General features: G+C 35.9%; 1 protein-coding gene across 1 annotated transcript; it reads right to left on the bottom strand.

Moving 5' to 3' along the window:
• Nucleotides 1-9,515: 9,515 nt before the first annotated feature.
• Nucleotides 9,516-13,045, bottom strand: LOC131144966 (spermidine coumaroyl-CoA acyltransferase-like). The gene is made up of 2 exons (XM_058093964.1): nucleotides 11,791-13,045; nucleotides 9,516-10,393 (listed from the first exon to the last, which is right to left on the bottom strand). The coding sequence occupies exons 1-2, from the start codon at nucleotides 12,684-12,686 to the stop codon at nucleotides 9,850-9,852; spliced, it is 1,440 nt and encodes a 479-aa protein (XP_057949947.1). The 5' UTR covers nucleotides 12,687-13,045; the 3' UTR covers nucleotides 9,516-9,849.
• Between the last annotated feature and the right edge of the window lie 9,779 nt (nucleotides 13,046-22,824).

The raw sequence follows: 22,824 nt of genomic DNA, 5'->3' as shown, positions 1-22,824 counted from the left end.
CATATCAAATTCTTCTGAAAATTGCTGCTTCAACTTTCTGATCTCTTCTATATCTGATCCTACGCCTAGCATATCATCAACATATAACAATAGGATAATATAACTAGTACTCTACCTCTTGAAGTAGCAACCGTGGTCGGTATTACACTTCTAAATATTGTTCCTCTGCATACAACTATCAAATTTCTTGCACCATTGCCTAGGAGCTTTATTGAGACCATACAAACTCTTCTTCAATTTCCAACCAAGATTCTCTTTACCTTTAACTGAGAAACCTTCTTGTTGCATATAAATTTCCTCATTAAGATCACCGTAAATGCCGTCTTCACGTCCAACTGCTTAATATGTAAACCCTCTGAAGTAACAATACTCAAGACAAATCTGATGGTTGTCAGCTTGACGATTGGTGCAAAAATATCAGTGTAGTCAATTCCTTCCTTCTGTTTGAAACCTTTGACTACTAACCGAGTTTTATACCTCTTGGATCCATCATGCTCTTCATTGATCATGTACACCCATTTGTTGTGAAGAGCCTTCTTACCATTAGGCAACTTAGCTAGTTCCCATGTTTTGTTGGAGTTAAAGAGACTTCATCTCGTCTTTCATTGCAAGCTCCCACTTGCTCGAATCTCCTGCCTGACATGCTTCAACATAGCATTCAGGTTCTCCTCCATCTGTAAGAAGTAAATGATTCACATACCTCCTATTTGGTATATGCTGCCGAGAAGATCTCGTAAGCTCTGGTGCTGTAGGAGGTGATGGTGCAACAATCTGCTCCATAGGTTCCTCTGCTTGAGGATTCTCGGTATTCTACTGAGGATTCTCGGTGTTCCACTAACATGTCCTTACACCTTCTAAAACATCATCCACATCTACAAAGGTTATTTCAGACTCTATAGATTCTGTTGTGTGTTTATCTTTATACATCACCTTTTCATCAAAAATAACATCTCTGCTTCTGATCACCTTTTTCTTTCATCATCCGAAGTGCGATACCCATATTCATCTCCACCATAATTGATGAAAGTGCATTTCCGAGATTTCGAATCCATCTTATTCCTAACATGATCATTGATGTGTACATATGCAATACAACCAAAAACTCTCAAATGTGAAAATCTTACCTTTTTATTGCTCCATACTTCTTCTAGTAGATTATAGTCCAATGGTACCGATGGATTACTGTTAATCAAATAAGCTGTTGTGTTGACTACTTCTGCCCAAAACATCTTTGGCAAACCTGACTGCATACGCATGCTTCTAGCTTTTTCTATCAACGTTCTGTTCATCTGCTTGACTATGCCATTGTGTTGAGGCGTACCTAGTACAATTCTTTCCATTATAATATCATGCTCATAGTAGAATTTCTTGAACTTGGTGTCAACATACTCACCACCGTTATCTGTTCTCAGCTTCTTAATTTTCAAACTAGTTTCATTTTCTCCCATTGCTTTCCAAATTTTAAAAGCATCAAAAACATCAAATTTATATTTCATAAAGTAAACCCATACCTTTCGTGAATGATCATCGATAAATGTTACGAAGTAATGCTTCCCACCTATGGATGAAATGGTTGTTGGTCCCCATACATCTAAATGGACTAGTTCAAGTCTCTCCTTTTTTAGGGTACTGATGTTTGTCTGGAAACTGACTCTCTTTTGTTTCCCAAATATGCAATCCTCACATGTGTCAATCTTCACCAATTGTAAATCACTCAACTTACCCTTTAAGTGCATCACCCTGAGTCCCTTCTCACTTAGGAGTCCGAGTCGTTGATGTCATATGTTGCTATCATCATTTCCTATAGCAACTGTAATAGACATGCATACATTAGTAGTTACATAAAGAGTACCACTTTTCTTACCTCGTGCAATTGTCAATGCACCCTTCGAAATCTTCCATTCATCACAAATGAAAGTTGTGTTATATCCTTCATCTACCAGTTGACCAACTGAAATCAAATTCTTCCTCAGGTCTGGAATATACTTGACATCTCTCAGCTTCCATACTGACTCATTCATCTCGATCTTCACTGTCCCCTTGCTGGTAATGTCGCAAGGTTGATCATTACCAAGATATACTTTACCGAAATTACCTGATGTATACTCTTCTAGGAAATCTCCGCTGCAAGTGGCATGGAATGAAGCTCCAGAGTCTAACACCCAAGACTTCTTTTTTCTCTCCAAAGAGCAAAACAACATATCATCATTTTCTGAAGCAACATTTGCTTCTATCTTTGCCCTCGTCTCATATTCTTTTTTCAGACTTTTGCACCTATTCTTATAATGACTAGTTTTTCCACAGTTTCAGCACTCAATAATTTTTGTGCCATGGGAACCTATATCTTGAGAACCTCTAGGATTTCTAGATTTAGACCGCCTGAGCCTATATCTTCCGCAATTGTTTGATCGTCCATACATGTTTCCTCTGCCTCAACTTTCCATGTTCAAGGCTGAACTCGAAGTGGAGCCATGGTTTGACTACAATATGATTACTTCCATCAAAATCATGGTGACGACCTCATCGTATACAAGCTTTGATTTCCTTGCGAAACTATTGATTGTAGTAACAACACAATTCTAACTTTCAGACAACTGACTGAGAATCAGTAGGGCATGAATCTCACTAGGAAATGTAATCTCGACTGAGGCGAGTTGATCTGACAACTCATTGAAATTATTCAAATGTCTACTAAAACTTTTACCTGCAGACATGGTCATAGTAAATAACCTTTTTATAAGATGTACCTTATTAGTGGCTGACGACTACTCGTGCATATTAGAAAACGCATCCATTAGAGACTTGGTGGATGATATATGCTTGATATTGAATGCCACAAACTTTGACAACGTCATTCTGATAGCTCCGAGAACTTTTCGATCAAGCAACTCCCACTCGTCGTCGTTCATAGATGCTGGCTTACCCTTCAATGGTAAGTGCAACTCCTTTCCAAACAAATAATCTTCAATCTACATATTTCAGAAACCAAAATTGTTGCCGTTGAACATTTCGATATTTGAGCTCTTTTAGTTCAACATCTCGATTTGCTGATCTAGAGATGAAATTGGCTCAAATGGATAGCACAGTTGAATCTGAAATGGTCGAAAACCTTAGAAATGGTTCAAGTCGTTCGAAAAATAGACCCAAAATGACTTCGAAAAAGCCCGGTCAAAGATCAGGTCAAACCTGATCAACGGTGCTGACGTGGCAGGTGCTGAAGTGGAAGTGTTGACATGGCATTGTGGGGCCCACTTGTTGACTTGGCAGAGCTGACGTAGCACTGTGGGTCCCACTTGCTAACTTGGCAGTGTTGACGTGTTACTAGGTCCACCTGTTGACGTGGCCCACCTGTTGACGTGGCACTGACTTAACGCTAACAGGATGCCACTGACGTAGGCTAGTCGGGTCGGATCAGATACAGATTCGAGTCGTGTGCAGACATTTGTTTGGAACGGGCGTCAGGTTGGTCTAAGTCTGGAGCGGATTGTTGGGCCGTCAAGGCGGCCAGGCGAGGAAGACGCATGGTGCATGTTGGGCGCGTGGCCGGCAGGTCACCGGCGCATGATGGTGCGTGAGAACACGGACTGCTCCGGCAAAGCGCATGTTGGAGCGTGTGCGGCCGTCTAAACTCTTTTCGAGTTTCGGCTTGCACTGTTGGCTTCTTCTCGGTGAGGTGAATGTGATGGTGACCTCAAAATTTAATTTCGAGCCACTAGACAGAACTTTGATTTCGGTGAAAAAATCCAATTTTTCCTTTCTACTTCAAATCGGATTCTGATATCACTTGTTAGGATCTTGTGAGCAATCAGAAAAAATTGAGACACCATAAATTTATGTGGTTCGGTCAAGATCAACCTACGTCCACGGAGCACACCACAATTCACTTAAATCGCTGGGAAAGAAATACAATTCTCTCAGGCTTCTCTTCTCTCTTCCTCACACTCTCTTCTTCCTCTCTTTTCTTCTTTGTAAATATCAACTCTCCACAACTCCTCTATTCATAGGTAGTTGGTAATCAATCATAATTAATTACAATAAATCAAAATTGAGAAGTATTAGTTTTTCAGTATATATTTTCAGTTGAGTTCTGTTAAGTTTCGGTTCTAGTTTTTTTTTCTTCTTCTGTTTTTCCTTTCTTTTTCTTCCTCTAGATATATATATATCAGAGGTCTCAGCTGTACGTAACATTTTTCATTGAATAAGAGAGAAAGATTTCTTTTCTTGCTTATCTGCTGCTATACTCTGTTTCATGGTATCAGAGCAGAAAGATTGAGAAGGTCCACTGCAATGTCTACTTCATCCATTTCAATGAGCAATATGAATGAAGAAAGTAATCCATACCACTTACAAAGTGGTGATTCACCAGGCACAATGCTGGTTTCGAATGTCCTCACCGGGGAAAATTATCACACATGGAGTAGATCCATGATGATGGCTTTGAAGGCGAAGAACAAGATTGGGTTTGTAAACGGAACAATTGCCAGACCATCCTCAACAGATGCTTCGAATGCTATGTGGGAAAGATGTAATAATATGGTATCTTCTTGGATCATTAATTCAGTATCAAGAGAAATTGGGGCTAGCATTATTTAATCTCACACTGCCAAGGATATGTGGCAAGATCTCAAGAACAGATTTACACAAGGAAATGGACCAAGGATTTTTCAACTTCAAAAGGATTTATCCAGTTTAGTCCAAGAAAATATGTCGGTAAGAGATTACTATACGAAATTTAAATCTTTATGGGATGAATTGGCTGCTTATAATCAGATTCCTACTTGTTCTTGTGGTGTTCTAAGAACATGCACTTGTGATGCTATTCGGGAATTCTTGAAATATCAAGATAAGCAACATGTCATTCAGTTTTTGATGGGATTAAATGAAAGTTTTTCACATGTTAGAGGATAGATTTTGATGATGGATTCTCTACTAGAAATAAACAAAGTTTTTTCGTTAATAGTTCAAGAAGAGAAACAGCAAGAGATCTGCAAATCTGGTATAATTGATACAGTTGCTTTTATGAGCAGAATACCAGAATCAAATTTTGCAGGCCACAAAACTACTTCTGGTAATCATTTTTCTGGAAATCAGCAGCAGCAGCAGCAGAGGAGAGCAAAATTATTTTGCACTCATTGTGGATTGAATAATCATACTGTTGATAAATGCTACAAAATACATGGGTATCCTCCAGGTTATAAATTCACCAATTCTCGACAGAAGGGAAAGTCTTCATCAATTAATCAAGTCATAAGCCATCCTATTGATGCAAATTTTGAACCTTATAACAAACTGCCTTTTTCTCAAGAAGACTGTCAGAAATTGTTAGCTTTAATCCACTCACAATCTAATGAAACCATCAATCATCAAGCAGCTAATGTTGTTTCTAACATTCTTCCACAAAATACCCAAGGTATGATACTTTCAAGTTTTCCTTCAAGTTGTTCAGTATCTTCATCAACATCCCAACATCTTTGGATCGTAGACACTGGTGCTACAGATCATATTATTCATTCAACTGATACGTTTACCTCTATTACAAAATCTTTAGACACTACTGTCATGCTTCCAAATGGATATACTGTTCCAGTCACTCATATTGGCACAGTTCAATTGTCTGAAAGTTTAATTCTCAAAGATGTACTTTGTGTACCATCTTTTTCATATAATTTACTTTCAGTTAGTAAACTTACTTCATCTCAAAAATGCAATTTTATTTTCTTACCTGATGTTTGTTTTATTCAGGAATTTACCCCATGGAGGATGATTGGGATTGCTAGAAAATCTGCTGGGTTATATATTTGCAACAATTGGCTGTTCATGCTGTTAGTTCTTCACCAAAATCAACCATTGTACATTCTGTCATAAACTCCAAAATCTGGCACAGCAGATTAGGGCATCCTTCCTTGTCTCGTTTGAATTTTCTTTCAAAAACTGTATCAGACATTAGTTTCCCAGATAAACTAGATAATCATTGTACAGTTTGTCCTTTAGCAAAACAGAAAAAGCTTCCTTTTGAAGTTCATTCATATAATAAAAGTTTTCCTTTTAATCTTGTTCATGTTGATATCTGGGGGCCTTTTTCTGTTCCAACTCATAATGGGTCTAGATACTTTCTTACCTTAGTGGATGATCACTCCAGATTTACATGGACCTAATTAATGAAGCAGAAATCTGAAGTTACAAATTTTTTTACTGTTTTTTACAATATGGTTGAAACACAATTTGAGACAAAGATTAAATGTATACAATCTGACAATGGTTTAGAGTTTAAAATGATAAATTTTTTTAATTCAAAAGGAATTTTGCATCAAGTTTCATGTGTAGAAACACCTCAACAAAATTCTATAGTTGAGAGAAAACATCAACATTTATTAAATGTAGCAAGAGCTTTAAAATTTCAATCAAACATTCCTTTAATTTTTGGGGGAGAATGTATACTGACAGCAACATATATTATCAATAGAATTCCATCATTGATTTTGCAAAACAAGTCTCCACATGAAGTTTTGTATAATTCAGCTCCAGCATATAAACATTTAAAAGTCTTTGGTTGTTTATGCTATGCATCAACCCTTGTTCAACACAGATCAAAATTTTCACCAAGAGAAAATGTATGTTTATAGGTTATCCATTTGGTATAAAGGGCTACAAGCTTTATGATTTGGAACAGAAAACTTTCTTTGTTTCTAGAGATGTCATATTTCATGAATCCATATTTCCTTTTTCATCTGATTTCAATATGATTTCTACACCTAAACATTCATTTCAGTCCATCACACCTTCAGAAAGTTCTATTACAGTTTTTCCCAATCCAGTTTCAGATTCTAATAAGAATATAATTTTCTCTGAACCATTGACATCAGCACTTCCTACTCCAGTTTCTGTTGTTCCATCTAACAATAATTTACCTTTCCATGATATAAATCAATTTCCACCATTGAGAAAATCAACTCGACAACACAAACAGCCTGGTTATTTACAAGCTTATCATTGCAACTTAGCTGCCTCTAAGTCTCAATCATCTACCAGGGATCCTGTTAATATCTCAGGTAATAAACATAGCATTTCTGAACTACTTTCTTACTGCAGATTATCTGAATCACACAAAGCATTCTCCATTGCTATTTCTTCTAATTTTGAACCTGTCTTTTATCATCAAGCTATTCAGCATGCTCCTTGGAGAGCTGCTATGTCTACGGAATTGTCTGCACTTGAAATGAATAAAACCTGGGTTCTCACAACATTACCACCTAATAAAACTCCCATAGGTTGTAAGTGGGTATATAAAAACAAATACAATTCTGATGGTTCAATAGAAAGACATAAGGCAAGACTTGTTGCTAAAGGTTATACTCAAATGGAAGGCTTGGATTTTTTTGAGACTTTTTCACCTGTTGCAAAGATGGTTACTGTGAGGTGTATTTTATCACTTGCTGCAATACATGATTGGCATCTCCATCATTTATATATTAATAATGCATTCCTATATGGGGAATTAGATGAGGAAGTTTATATGAAGCCTCCTCCAGGCTATCTTAGTAAGGGGGACAAAAGAGTATGTAAATTGCAAAGATCTTTATATGGTTTAAAGCAAGCTTCAAGACAATGGAATTCAAAATTCACATCCGTGTTGTTTTCAGTGGGTTTTTCTCAGTCCAAAGCTGATTATTCTTTGTTTACTAAGAAGGAAGGAGGATCTTTTGTTGCCTTGTTATTGTATGTTGATGATATCCTCTTAGCTAGTAGTGATTTAGCTGTTCTTGAGAATGTTAAAAAATCAATAGCTGCTGAGTTTAAGTTGAAGGATTTGGGGTCTACGAAATTCTTTCTTGGAATGGAGATAGCTAGGTCGAAAAAAGGTATATCTTTATCTCAAAGAAAATATTGCTTGGAATTAATTTTAGATGCTGGATTACTTGCTGCTAAACCAGTCTCATTTCCCATGGATCCTCATACAAAATTATCTAAAGATGCTGGTGAACTAGTAGATGATGTTTCAGCTTACAGAAGACTTATTGGAAGATTATTGTATTTGACTCATACCAGACCTGACATTACATTTGCTGTACATCATCTTAGTCAATTTTTAGATATTCCTAGAATGCCTCATTTACAAGCTGCTATGAGAATTTTACGATATCTCAAATCTGCTCCTGGAAAAGGCTTATTTTTTCCATCTTCATCTAAAGTTCATCTCAAAGCTTTTTCAGATTCAGATTGGGCCAACTGTCTTGATACTCGTAGATCCATAAGTGGTTTTTGTATTTTCATTGGGGATTCTCTTGTATCATGGAAATCAAATAAGCAACACACCATATCACGATCCTCAGCAGAAGCTGAATATAGATCCATGGCTATCACTGTTTGTGAAATTATTTGGCTTAAATCACTGCTTGCTGATCTGCATCAACATCATCCTCAATCATCTCTTTTATTTTGTGATAACCAAGCTGCTCTTCACATAGCAGCCAATCCGGTTTATCATGAACGAACTAAACACATTGAAGTCGATTGTCATTTGGTTCGTGATAAATTACAAGAGGGTCTTATTACCACTTTACATGTATCTTCTGCTCATCAGCTTGCCGATATAATGACTAAACCTTTAGGTTCTAAATTTTTTGAAGTTCTTTTATCCAAGATGAATGTGCATAATATCTACACATCATCTTGAGGGGGACTATTAGTTTTTCAGTTTATATTTTCAGTTGAGTTCTGTTAAGTTTCGGTTCTAGTTTTTTTTTCTTCTTCTGTTTTTCCTTTCTTTTTCTTCCTCTGGATATATATATATATCAGAGGTCTCAACTGTACGTAACATTTTTCATTGAATAAGAGAGAAAGATTTCTTTTCTTGCTTATCTGCTGCTATACTCTGTTTCAAGAAGTTTCATTCATCTAAAATAAATGGCACAGCTTGCAAACGTGTCTCCAACTCAGCTCACACGTCTCTAGCTCAATTCACACGTCTCCTGACTCCAGCACAACAGAAGCCTCTAGTCTCAGATGGGATTTTATGACAATCAATGTGTTTACCCTAGTTATGTGTTTTGTGGGGGTGGGGGTCCAATGATTTTGAAAAAGAAACTAAGTAGGGCATAATAAACACTTTAATAGAATTTTATTAAGTGTAAATTGTAGCATTGTTTTTCATCTAAAATTTGACTACTCATTCTATAAAGGTTTCATCTCATTTGTGTCAAAGATAGCATATCTAAAGAATGGATAAGATGAATCAAAGGTGCATGTATGAATATTATTTGTTATGAATCTAAAGATGGCAACATTATTGAGAAAAATGTGGCTTCAATGCATTTTTTACTTTTATAAATATTTTGCTTCAAATTCTCAATTGTAGTGAAAAGGCAATGCGAAAAGGAGCACTCATTGATTTGAAAAATGGAGCACGAGATAGTGCCATTATAGCCGATGCATAGTTAGAAAATGGAAACACCAAAAGAAACAAAAATAAAAGTCAAAGTACAAGTTATTTGTATTCCGTGTTTGAGAATATGAAATTCAAATAAATAGCACTCATTTATTTAGGAAATGGAGTACAATACAGTGCCATTGTGGCTAGTACATAGTTGAAAAATAGAAACACACGAAAAGAAACAAAAACAAAAGTCAAAGTACAAGTCATTCTTATTCCGTGTTTGAGGATATGAAATTCGAACCATGAAATTGGATACGTGTGAATTTGAACAGGAAGTAATATGAGATCATATTACGTTTCTTTCAAATTCACATAAATCCAAATTTATGCCCCTGCATACTCAAACACAACCTCAGCTAGAGTCATCTAAACCTATAAAATCTAGATAACATTGAGCCGATCAACCATCTCTTGATTCATTTCTTGTCAACTAACCCAAATTCCTCGTTGGAAAACTTCTCCATTTCTTCCTTGAAACTTGGTAGGGTTGTATTTGGCAGAAACACCAATACCCTAAACCCATTCTTCTTCCCCAGATCTAAAGAGGAATGTGGCAAGAAAAAGCAAGGCTCAACACTTCCAAGAAATTTCCTGGAGATTGGCAAAATACTAACTGGCCCTCCAGACCCAAAATCTTGTGTTGAATGATCATAGTGCCTCCAGTTAATGAACGAACTCACCCTCTTTCCTGCCGTGATCCCCTCTTGGTAATTGAGCTCCTGGAAGTCTATAAAGGAGCGCACATATTCCTCAGTAGCATTGAATTTGCTCTTCTTGATTAGATGTGCAGTTTCCCAAATAGGTTGCTCCACCAACTCCTTGGCACTGAGCTGGACGTACACAGGGACACAAGCATTGCCACAATAGCCATCTGGTAGTGGTGACTTTAAAAGCTTTCTTATATTCACTGAATACACGAACTTCACCTTCTCGCCATCTACAATCCCGGAAGCTTTAACCCTATTCCATTAATAATTTTCAAAACCACATTAATTGTGTGTGTAACAATTTCTCTTGAAATAGTATGCTGTCTTTATAATAATAATAATAATAATAATAATAATAATAATAATACCGCTCCTATACTTTCAAATGTGAGATTAGAACCTTTTGTAATATTTATTTAGATATAAATACCCCTTCTACCAACCAAAAATTGTTAAATTTGATAGATTAGCAATATTGTGTGGCATATCAACAATTAATAACTTTTTTGGAAAAAAAAAAATGTACTTGTAAGCAACGTAAACATCCTACAAGTTAACTTAAAAGAACTTGCGTGCATGACGTCATGAATACTTTTCATTGAAGTCTGTAATGGTGTCATATTTTTAGCACTTTACATACACTTTGATGTAGTTTTGATGTTTTTATCATCGATCCATTAAGTTGATAGGAGAATTATTTGAGATTTTCATTATTAGTTCGTTATTAGAAGTTTTATTTCGTTCTTGACACAAATCTAAGTTAAGCTCTCTTCACTGAATATTTATTGTTAGAAATAGAATGCTTATAACAAAAGATATTGATAGTTTGCACAAAACGGAGTGTGTTATTGCCATAAAGTAAGATAAAAAAGAAAATGAGAATGATCAATAGATGTGACAAATGAACGTTTCAATGATAGGATCTATTGATCATAATTTTTTTTAAACTTATAAAGCTAATTATATCCAAACAAGCTAGTTATTAATCATGTGCCATGTACTACTCCATTAGATTTAATAATAAAGGCGTTTTCATAACTAAATAGATATTTTAAGGGGTTTCAATGTTAACTTCAAAAGTAGAGGGAAAAATTTTGTATCATGATAGATGGTATAGGAGGTATAGGAGTATAACGCTGCGTTTGGAAGCATGAATTTTAGACCTTGGATTTGGATTTGGACAAATTTTCATACAATTGTATATTACATTTTGTCCAAATTTAATACAACTTCAAATTCAAGTCTTCTCCAACATAACTTTGCTCTTTAAAATTATTTCTCAAAATTACATGTTTAGGAATTTGGAATTTACACCTTATGTTTAAGTTTATGTAAATTTGAATAAATAATAACAAAAAAATTATATTGAATTTGGTCCAAATATGTATAAATCCAAATTCTAGAATTGAAATCAATACTCTCAAACAAAACCTAATCCTATTTTGGTAGTTTGGAATTGAAACCCATTTAGGTTGGTGTGAATTTAAACAAAATATAATATAAAATTATTTAAATTTTTACTAAATTTATACAAATTGAAATTCAAATTTTGATATAAATAAATTATATTAAATATTTATTAAATTTACACGCATTTAAATTTAAGTTACCATGCAAACTATTGTAGGGAGTAAAAAGAAAGTGAATTACTTGGCTCGCCAAATGTAAGCGCCGAGAGCTTCAAATGCTGTAAATTTCAACCCCGACTGCTCGAACAGCGTCGTCCTGAACCGGTCCAAGCACTCGTCTTCGACGCTAAAGCACTCCCTGCGAGCAGAACCGCTTATGTGACCGTACGGCGAGCTGCTCTTATCCAAACTCAGAAACTCATGCCACGGTGCCTCCACGTGGGGCGGGTCCCTCGGACCCACCTGAGCAGGCCGTTCCAAAACCGGGTCCAGAGACGGCCGGGTCGCCCCGCGGGCGAGCTCGCCCATGCCGTCGAAAAACTGAGCCGCGGCAAGTCCATCGCACAAGGACTGAATAAGTGAAAATCCCAAGCAGTACCCGCCGCACGCGAAAACCGTGACTTGCAACACGAACGGGTTGACCAGTTCCTCTTCCGGATTCGGGTCGGGCACCAGCCGCTCAATAAAGGGGGCCGCCGGGTCGTCCAGGTAGTTCACAGACTCGAGCGTGAAGTTCGCGGTAGCGCGAATCAGGGGGACCCCTTTACCCCTGGCGCATAGTAGCTCCAGGCGGTGGTTGCCGGGGTGGCGGCGGAGGGAGCCGCCGAAGAGAGGGTAATGGACGAGGGCCTCGGAGAGGGCGGCGGTGATGACGCGGAAGGGGTCGGCGGGGTTGGGACTGTGGGCGGTGGTAGTGTACACACGGAGGCAACGGATGGGGACCTGGAGGTTGCCGTCGTTGTCGAGATGAGAGAGGGGGATGAGGTGGTCGTGGGGGAAGGGAGCTCTAGCTGGTAACACTGAAATGGTCTCTGAAATTTTAACGTCCATTATATTTCTTCTTTGGGTTGGTTTGTGATCTCTGGATGACTGATGTGAGGTCTTCCCGGCTTCATACATATTTATACATACATACATAGAGAGAGAGAGAGAGAGAGAGAGAGAGAGAGAGTAGTTTCGTTCGAGTGTTAGCTGGGTTAGCCCGTTTGACTGTTTAGCAGTAGTAGTATTGTAGATGAATATATATATATATATATATATATATTAAAGAAAGAGCAGAATGAATCAGGACCCATGAATGCCCATATAAGAGAGAAAGAGAGAGAGAGAGAGAGTAGTTTCGTTTGAGTGTTAGCTGGGTTAGTCCGTTTGACTGTTTAGCAGAATGAATCAGGACCCCATGAATGCCCATATATGAGAGAGAGAGAGAGAGAGAGAGAGAGAGAGAGAGAGAGAGAGAGAGAGAGAGAGAGAGAGAGAGAGAGAGAGAGAGAGAGAGAGAGAGTTGTTGCTGTTGGGAAAATATTATATATGAACTAATTCTCATAAGTAAATCAATGGAATAATGCAAACAATAAAAAATTGAGACACAAGAAATTTAATGTGATTCCCTCAAATATTGAGGTACGTCTGCGGGGCACGGCTGTCCAAATCCACTATCACCAAAATATGTTGTACAAAGTGGTTACAAAAGGCATATGCCTTACAAATACACAAGAGTGTATAAATAAAAGTAGTAAGATGGAAATGCCTCACCAAATATTCTAAATAAAGCTCCAAAGAATCAAACAAAAGACCACAATAAAAGAAATTTCAATATACTGTAAATAATATGTAGCTAGAGACACACGAAGAATAAGCAGCAGTAGCTTGCTGCAATGAAGAAGATGACCAGCATTGGTGCGTGGGCCTGCTGCACGTGCTGGCTGCAGGCGCTGGGAGCTGGTGAGGAGAAAACGGAATGGAGATCGCAGCACTCTAAAAGAACCGAAAATCAGAATGAAAAAAAATATTGGGGCGGCCACTATTTTCAAATTTATGCGCATGAAGCGCTGCTTGGGAGAAGCGTAGGAGCAGCTAGGCATAGCAGACAAGCTTCTTGAGAAGCCAAACAGCATTAAATAAAAAAATTTCCAATCTCTTGGGCCCCACAAGGAGGGAAAAACCCAACAAATCTCCCCCTCCCGACTTATGGGAACGACTCCACCAATCCGACCAAAACTCTACACTTCACATGCTTGTCTCTTGACAATGCTTTAGTCATCATATCCGAACCATTATGATCAGTGTGAATTTTGTCAAGCTGCAATAATTTCTTATCCAATACATCTCGAATCCAATGATATCTAACATCAATATGTTTTGACTTTGAATGGAAGATAGAATTCTTACTCAAGTGAATTACACTTTGGCTATCACAATAAAGAACATACCTTTCCTATTCCATCCCCAACTCTTTCAAGAATCTCTTTAACCAAAGCAATTCTTTGCAAGCTTCCGTAATGGCAATAAACTCGGCTTCCGTAGTAGATAGAGCAACACATTTCTATAATTTAGATTGTCATGCCACAGCTCCCCCTGCAAAAGTCATCAAATAACCCGAAGTGGATTTTCTAGAATTAACATCACCGGCCATGTCGGCATCCGTGAATCCATGGAGCGTAGATTTACCATTTCCAAAGCATAAGCACGCCTTTGAAGTGCCTCTAAGGTATCTGAGAATCCATTTTACTGCTAACCAATGCTCCTTTCCTGGATTAGAGAGAAACCGACTAACAACTCCAACAGCATAAGCTAATTCCGGTCTTGTGCAAACCATTGCATACATTAAGGAACCAACGGCCGAAGCATAAGGAATTTTCTTCACCTCTTCCTTATCTTTCTCACTTGTAGGACTTTGTTTTGAACTAAACTTAAAATGACTAGCAAGTGGGCAACCAACGAGTTTTGCTTTATCCATATTGAACTTTTCAAGCACTTTTTCAATGTAACTTTCTTGAGACAACCAAATTTGCCCTTTTTCACAATCACGAACAATTCTCATGCCAAGAATTTGTTTTACTGGTCCCAAGTCTTTCATAGCAAAAGACTTGCTCAACTCCAACTTCAATTTGTCAATCTTGGAGAAGTCTTGTCCTATAATGATCATATCGTCAACATAGAGTAAGAGAATAATATAAGTGTCATTTGAAATTTTTTTCACAAATACACAATCATCCGAAGAAGCTTTTGAGTAACCATGATCAATCATGAAAGAGTCAAATTTCTTGTACTATTTTCGTGGTGCTTGCTTCAACCCATACAAACTTTTCTTTAATTTGCACTCTAAATTCGCTTTCCCTTTTTGTTTGAAGCCTTTCGGTTGTTCCATGAAAATTTCATTTTCCAAGTCAACATGTAAGAAAGCGGTTTTCACATCTAGTTGCTCAACTTCTAAATTCAAGTATGCTATCATGCCAAGAACAACCCGAATAGATGACATCTTTACAACCGGTGAGAATATTTCATCAAAGTCAATTCCCTTTTTCTGACCAAAGCCTTTTACCACAAGCCTGGTCTTGTACCGAAGATTCTTTCCATCATTTTTCAGCCTAAACACCCATTTATTTTTCAAAACTTTCTTTCCAGGAGGAAGTTTAACCAAATCATAAGTGTGATTGTCAACTATGGAATTCATTTCCTTTTGCATAGTCTCCACCCATTCAACTTTATTTTCATGGTTCATGGCTTCTTCATAGCTTTCGGGTTCCCCTTGATCCGTTAGAGTAACATAGTCACTTGATGGATATTTAGATGAAGGTCTTGGCTCTCTTGAAGACCTTCTCAATTTAGCTTGCTTTGAACTTGTTGCTCCCCCTCATTTTCATTTTCAGTATCATTACGAATTTCATCATTTCCAACATCTTCAAAAGGTGGAAGAACATCTTCCATATTTTCATCATGTGCCAAAGGTGGAGAAGGTAAGTCTAAGTCAACAAAACATTCCCATTACATTGTGATTGCTCAACCGTTCCAAAATCTTCAATTGTTTGATCTTCAAAAAATACAACATCTTAGCTTCTAACAATTTTCTTGTCAACCGGATTCCACAATCTGTATCCAAATTCATCATGCCCATAACCAAGAAAAATACATTGCATTGTCTTGTCATCAAATTTGGATCTTTCATCTTTTGGAATGTGAACAAATGCACGACAACCAAACACTTTCAAGTGATCATAAGTAACATCCTTACCTTTCCAAATTTTTTCAGGAACTTCACCAAGTAAAGGAGTTGAAGGGGACAAATTAATCAAGTCCACCGCCGTCCTCATTGCTTCACCCCAAAATGATTTTGGCAGCTTCGCATGAGAGAGCATACATCTCATTTTCTCCAGTATAGTGCGGTCCATCCTTTCAACAATACCATTTTGTTGAGGGGTTTTCTTAACGGTCTTTTGATGTCTAATTCCTTGGCTATAACAATATGCATCAAATGGGCCAATGTACTCTCCACCATTATCCGAGCACACACATTTCACCTTCTTTCCAATCTCCCTTTCAACTTTAACCTGAAAATGCTTAAACGCATCTAAGACTTGATCTTTAGTCTTCAAAGTGTAAGCCCAAACTTTTCTTGAACAATCATCAATAAAGGTAAAGAAGTAAAGTGCACCACCCCACATACATTTGAATGTATCAAATCTAAAACATTAGATTTTTTAGTAACAAACTTTACACGAAAAGGAGCTCTATGTTACTTACCGGCCAAACAATGAACACAAACTTTAAGAGAGGTACCTTTCATCCCGGGTAGGAGCTTCTTTTTGAACAAAAATTGCATTCCTTTTTCACTCATGTGCCCAAGCCACTTATGCCACAAATTGGTGGAAGAGTGACTTTCAATTGCATTCACAACACCATTACCAATTTTACCTTGCATCATATAAAATGTACCGATTTTCTTACCTTTAGCCACCACCAAATTACCCTTTGTGAGCTTCCATTTTCCATCACCAAAATGATTGTCAAATCCTTCATCATCAAGCTTTCCGGTAGATATCAAATTTAGTCGAATATCGGATACATGTCTCACATCTTTGAGTACCAACTTGCATCCCAAATTTGTTTCCAAACAAACATTTCCAATGCCAACAATTTTTGATAGACCTTCATTTTCCATCCGAACAACTCCATAATTTCCTTTGGAATAAGAAGTGAAGAAATCTCCCCGAGAAGTGACATGGAATGACGTATCGGAATCAATAACCCAATTAGTCTCTTGACTTGTCAAAATAATGCAGCTTTCATCACAAACAACCATAAGATCACCATCAGATGCAATTGAAGTTGTGTCTTCATGCTTTTTCTCAAAATTTTTCTCTTTGTTTTGGTCCTTGAATTTCAATTTTCTATACTCCCGCTTCATATGCCCCTTTTTATGACAATAGGGACACTCAATATCTTTCTTTGAAACTGAGTTGGACCGACCTCTTGATTTATCATTACGGTGAGAATATCTGCTTTTACTTCTACCTCTCCCTCGGTTTTCTGTCACAAGTGCCTCTGAATGAGAAGAGCCAACCGATTTTCTTCTAATTTCTTCATTCAACATGCTGCTAGTTACTTGGTTCATAGTGACAATTCCATCGAGAGCCGAATTACTAACAGTCATAACCAAAGTCTCCCAACTTTTCGGCAAAGAGCTAAGAAGCATTAAGGCCTGCAATTCATCATCAAAAACTATTTTCATAGTAGCAAGCTGATTGATAATATTTTTCTTCTCATTCAAATGTTCGGTAATAAGACCACCATCTTTATATTTCAAATTCACCAATTTTCGCAAAAGAAAGGTTTTATTTGTAGCCGATTTTCTATCATAAAGACCCTCTAATTTTTTCCACAATTTATGTGCCGAAATTTCAGTAGAGACATAATGAAAAACACTATCATCAATCCATTACCAGATAACACCAACGGTTTTCCTATTAAGCTTATTCCACTCATCATCATTCATGTCTTTAGGCTTTCGGCTATCACCCTCAATAGACCCATCCAAATCTTTGCAAAATAAAAGATCTTGCATTTTTGTTTTCCAAGATACCCAATTGCTTCCATTGAAGCTAATCATACGGCCAACACTACCATTCATGATTTATACAAATTTAATGCGTACAAATAACACGGCTCTAATACCACTTGTTGGGAAAATATTATATATGAACTAATTCCCACAAGTAAATCAATGGAATAATGCAAACAATAAAAAATTGAGACGCAAGAAATTTAACGTGGTTCCCTCAAATGTTGAGGTATGTTCACGGGGCACGACTGTCCAAATCCACTATTACCAAAATATGTTGTACAAAGTGGATACAAAAGGCATATGTCTTACAAATACACAAGAATGTATAAACAAAAGTAGCAAGATGAAAATGTTTCATCAAATATTCTGAACAAAGTTCCAAAGAACCAAACAAAAGACCATAATAAAAGAAATCTCAATATGCTATAAATAATATGTAGTTGGAGACGCACCAAGAAGAAGCAGCAGTAGCTTGCTGCAATGAAGAAGAAGACCATCACTGGTGCGTGGGCCTGCTGCAGGCGCTAGGAGCTGGTGAGGAGAAAACAGAATGGAGATCGCAGCACTCTAAGAGAACCGAAAATCTGAATGAAAAAAAAATATTGGGGTGGCCACTATTTTCAGATCTGTGCGCACGAAGCGCTGCTTGGGAGAAGCCTAGGAGCAGCTAGGCATGGCAGACAAGCTTCTTGAGAAGCCAAACAGCATTAAATAAAAAAAATTCCAATCTCTTGAGCCCCACAAGGAGGGAAAAAACCAACAGTTGCAACCTCACCCATATTGCTACATGCATGAAGGTAGTAGGGCTGAAAAGGTTATGTAAAACAGTGATGGTTCAAAGTTACAACTGATATCTGTGGCTAGCTTCTGGGATTTAAGTGCGATCTAGCGGCGGTTTTTATATTATACTGCTAAAAACTGATCGAGGCAGGATAATGTAATAATAAAACAAAAAAAGGTCTAAGACTCTAATACATACCAGGTAACTTAAAAGAAAGAAGATTAGAAATTTGAATTATAAATAGGTGATATTGGAATGATTAAGTTTGGTCTTAAATAAAAATTGCTTAAAGATAACAAATAAATTTGAATTTTAAATTTTCATAATAGATAGAGAATCCAAATATTAAGATTAATCCTAATAATATAAAATTGAATGTAAATATGACTTTATTGTTGGTAAAGGTACATAAAAAAATGCATTCAAAATATACTATTTCATTAAATATCACCTTTAAAATACATAATATATATAATATTTAATTATAACTTTTTTGTATGTTTTTAGTGAGATTAATTGTCATATATATGTATTTTGGTAATTAGTTCTGACAATAATATCATAATTTAATACATTATTTTATATAACTTGTTCAACGTAATTGAAAAATATTGATAAATTCTTATGAATAATATAATATTTATAAAAATTGTGTGTAGTGCATAAAATTTAAAAATGATGTGGACATATGCATATGATATAAATTTATTTGTGGCAGATCAATTTAAATGTAAAATTAATTGAGAAAAATAAAATAAAAATATAAGTCATAATAATATTGAATGAGGATTTAAAATGTAAAATTTGAGTAAAATTTAAATATTTTATGTTATATTTTTTTATAAATATATATTTATATATAATCGTAATGATTTAACATGATAACTTTTTGATGGAAGATAAGTGAGAAAACAATTACTTATTCTGATTTTAATGTATATAATATATGTAAGTAGAAACATAACATAGTGCATATATATATTTATATATTTTTGAACAATATTAAATAAAATTAATTTTATAATTTTAGTGGGGAAAAATTATATTGTAATGTACATATTATATTAAAATTTTTAAAAATATTTCCTATCATTTATTTAGTTTTAGTTCATATAATATATGTAAATTGAAATGTAACATGGTATATATATTTTTATATTTTTTAGCAATATAAACTAAAATTAATTCTATACTTTTAGTAGATGTAAATATAAACAAATAATAAAGAAAGTTGGAACAAATAATTTGAATTAATTTTATAATATATAAGTAATAAAAAAGAAATTGATTGAAAGTTGTTGAGTTAGGATTATTTTTTAAAAAACAAATATATAGTGGAATTCATTAATGTTGGAATTTATAATTTTTTTCTAATAAAAAAAAATATTTTTTTTTTTTTTTTGAGAAAAATAATGCAATCAATGTGGGGAATTTGGTGGAGCCCACATGGGATCAAATCATCAAAGAGAAAAGAAAAATAAATTTTAAAAATTAGTTGGGCTTGCATATGGCCCGCTACGTATGCAAGAGAGAAGAGGGGAAAAAAATAGAGGGTTAAAAAACATGGGCTCACGCCAACAAGAGAGTCATGGTTTTTAAAACAGAGGGGCTTGTGTTTAAAGGACAAAAGCCAAAAAAAAAAAAAAAAGGTAAAATAATATTAAAAAAAAAAAGAACCCAACACCACATGCATGGCACATTAGATTGAACCTGAAATTCAGAAATCATATATATATATATATATATATATATATATATATATATATATATATATAAAAGACATTAATTGCCTCAAATAAAATTATGATCATATTTATTGAGATAATGTGAAAGGTCTTTAATATTAAATATAATAATATTATATATCATAATTTACAATAATCATATCTCGGAATATGAGAAGTCTATAATTATGATAAATTATGTATATTAATTAATCATTTGATGGAAGTGATTAATATATAAAGGAGGTTTGGGGCTGGTCCTATCTCAACCTAAAAAGTTTGCGCTAAGATTTTCATCAAATTAAGATAGAGCATAAGGAAGCGTAAGGTTGTGAAATAGAAACACAATATTGACTTTTTGAGTCTGATCCCTGATTTTGATTATGACAAACTGTATATTACTAATGTGTGTGTCTAGTACTTGAACAAAAATTTCCTTCATAGAGCAGCTTGTACAGTTCGGTCAATTTCCCTCCATGAAACAGGTCGGCCAACTTCCTTTCATGGAGCAGGTCTGATAGGTCGGCAAAAGTCCCTCCGTGGAGCAGCTCGACACAAGTTGCTCGGTAACTCGTTCGGTAAATCATGCCTAAAAAAAAAAAAGAGGGAGCATTAAACCTTCTAAGGGGAAAGATGCAGACAAAGCAATTATTCAAAATTCCGTCCAGAAATTTGAAATTGAGGGGGGGACAACTGATACGCCCAAAATAATCTAACTAATGAGGGTAGGTCAACACCTGTCTCACGCCTTCTCCGGGTCAAACATTTTGACGAGTGATTACCTCCAACCTAATAAATAGGAGGAAAGATCCACACTAACGGCTTAAATAGCTAAGTAATAGGCATAAGCACTTTATGACTGGGGAGCGACTCACGCCCCCGCACAATGAATACGAACTAACCTACGGTCAACTCGAGCCCCTATAAGAAGGGATCTAGAGAAGAGGCCAAGGTAAGTCATTCAGCACTATTCTACTGTTGCATTCAGCCTCTCAAAAAGCATTCCTTTTACTTAGGCATCAGAGCGATCCCCCGGAGTACACCCCAGGTCCTCCAAACCTTTCTTTTCTTCTCCTTTCAGGTTAACGGAAGTCGAAAGAGCATCCTTGCAAATTTTCACCCCGCAACAAAATTAGTGTGACACGTGGATGAAATTGAACTTGTGAACATTTGATATTATTGATATGAACTATGGGAACGAAGTTCCAACTTATATTGAAAATGTGGAAAACAAAAGCCGGTTATACACCGAGTTGTATATGTGAAAAGGAAAAACCGAGAAGATATGTGCTAGTTTAAACCTGATATGGGTATATGAGTTTCTGAAAATATTGAAAATTGTACAGGTTATCATGTTTTGTTATAAATTGTATATATAATAAATAGAACCGCAACTTGTTACCAAAGGAATTGAAAGATACTCCAGAAGAAGGGGTTGAAAGATACTCCAATGTGAGAAGTTAAAAAAACTTTATTAATGGAGGTGAAAGATATTCCCAATGGCAGGGAATTCCTCAGCTGAAAGGATACAGTGCAACCACACATGTAAATTAGTGTGGATACATAGATAGTCAGCTAGCAGGAGTAATGAAACCACTGTTGAAATAATAGACCAGATGGGGACAGTCGGACTATATATTTGATGCTTGACGAATGCCTGCACGAACAGGACATTGTTAGAGATATTAATGCACAACCCGTGCCATGGGGTAAAATAGGCATTATATGTGATACAAAGTTGTTGGTCGTTCTATATTCATATACATGATTTAAAAGCTGATATGGAAAAACAGTATTGTTTATATTGATATATGTGCAGTACTTCGATATTGAAAACCTTTATCTCATACGTATGGATACTCGTTTTAAATTGAAATACGCACATGTGGTCACATTCTGATTGTAATACTTTCTTCCTCACTGAGAGGTGCCTCACCCCATTTTACAACCTTTGTTTTCAGGTCCACCAGGACGTTGGTCCTAGTTGATTAAGGGACTTGGAGAATTGTTTTTGGGTTGTAGCATACGTAAGTAGTTTATGTGTATATTGAACTTAGTTGGAATATCCTTTTGGGGTTGTATTAATAGAATATGTTCTATGTCTATATAAATGTATTTGAGGATACAACAGTAAACTCTAGTATATGTCTATTAGAAATCCCAATGAATGTTTATGTTTTTCCGTAACATTTACATTCCTGTTATGTATGAGTTACACCCATATGTCCCTGTTTTAGGGCGGGTCGTATATGTATCTTGAACAGGTAGAGGTATTTTGTATGAGTGAGTGACACCTGAGTCCATATAAAGGGTCGGGTTGTTATATTTTCTGTTATTTATGTTTTCCATTTTCGTATACATAATTACTATGGAACAATGATAACATGATTATCTCAATTAAGTCATTAAAGTTGGACCTAATGTATGCCTCTCACTTAGACATCATTTTATGTAGTGGAACTTGTATCATAGTGAATGGAAGGGACTATGCTAATAAAGATGATATGTAACCGCCATGACTCATACAAGTTTTCTACATATTAATGATAACTAATGTATGCACATTATGTTTATATGATCAACTACATTAAGTAATTTCACTTGAGTCAAGTGGGATAATATAAGACATTAATTGCCTCAAATAAAGTTATGATCATATTTATTGAGGTAATATGAAAAGTAGATTTCCATCCAATTAAGATAGAG

The sequence above is a fragment of the Malania oleifera genome, chromosome 12 (genome assembly GCF_029873635.1).
Source record: "Malania oleifera isolate guangnan ecotype guangnan chromosome 12, ASM2987363v1, whole genome shotgun sequence".
Taxonomy (NCBI): Eukaryota; Viridiplantae; Streptophyta; class Magnoliopsida; order Santalales; family Ximeniaceae; genus Malania; species Malania oleifera.
This window is presented reverse-complemented; position numbering and strand designations above follow the sequence as displayed.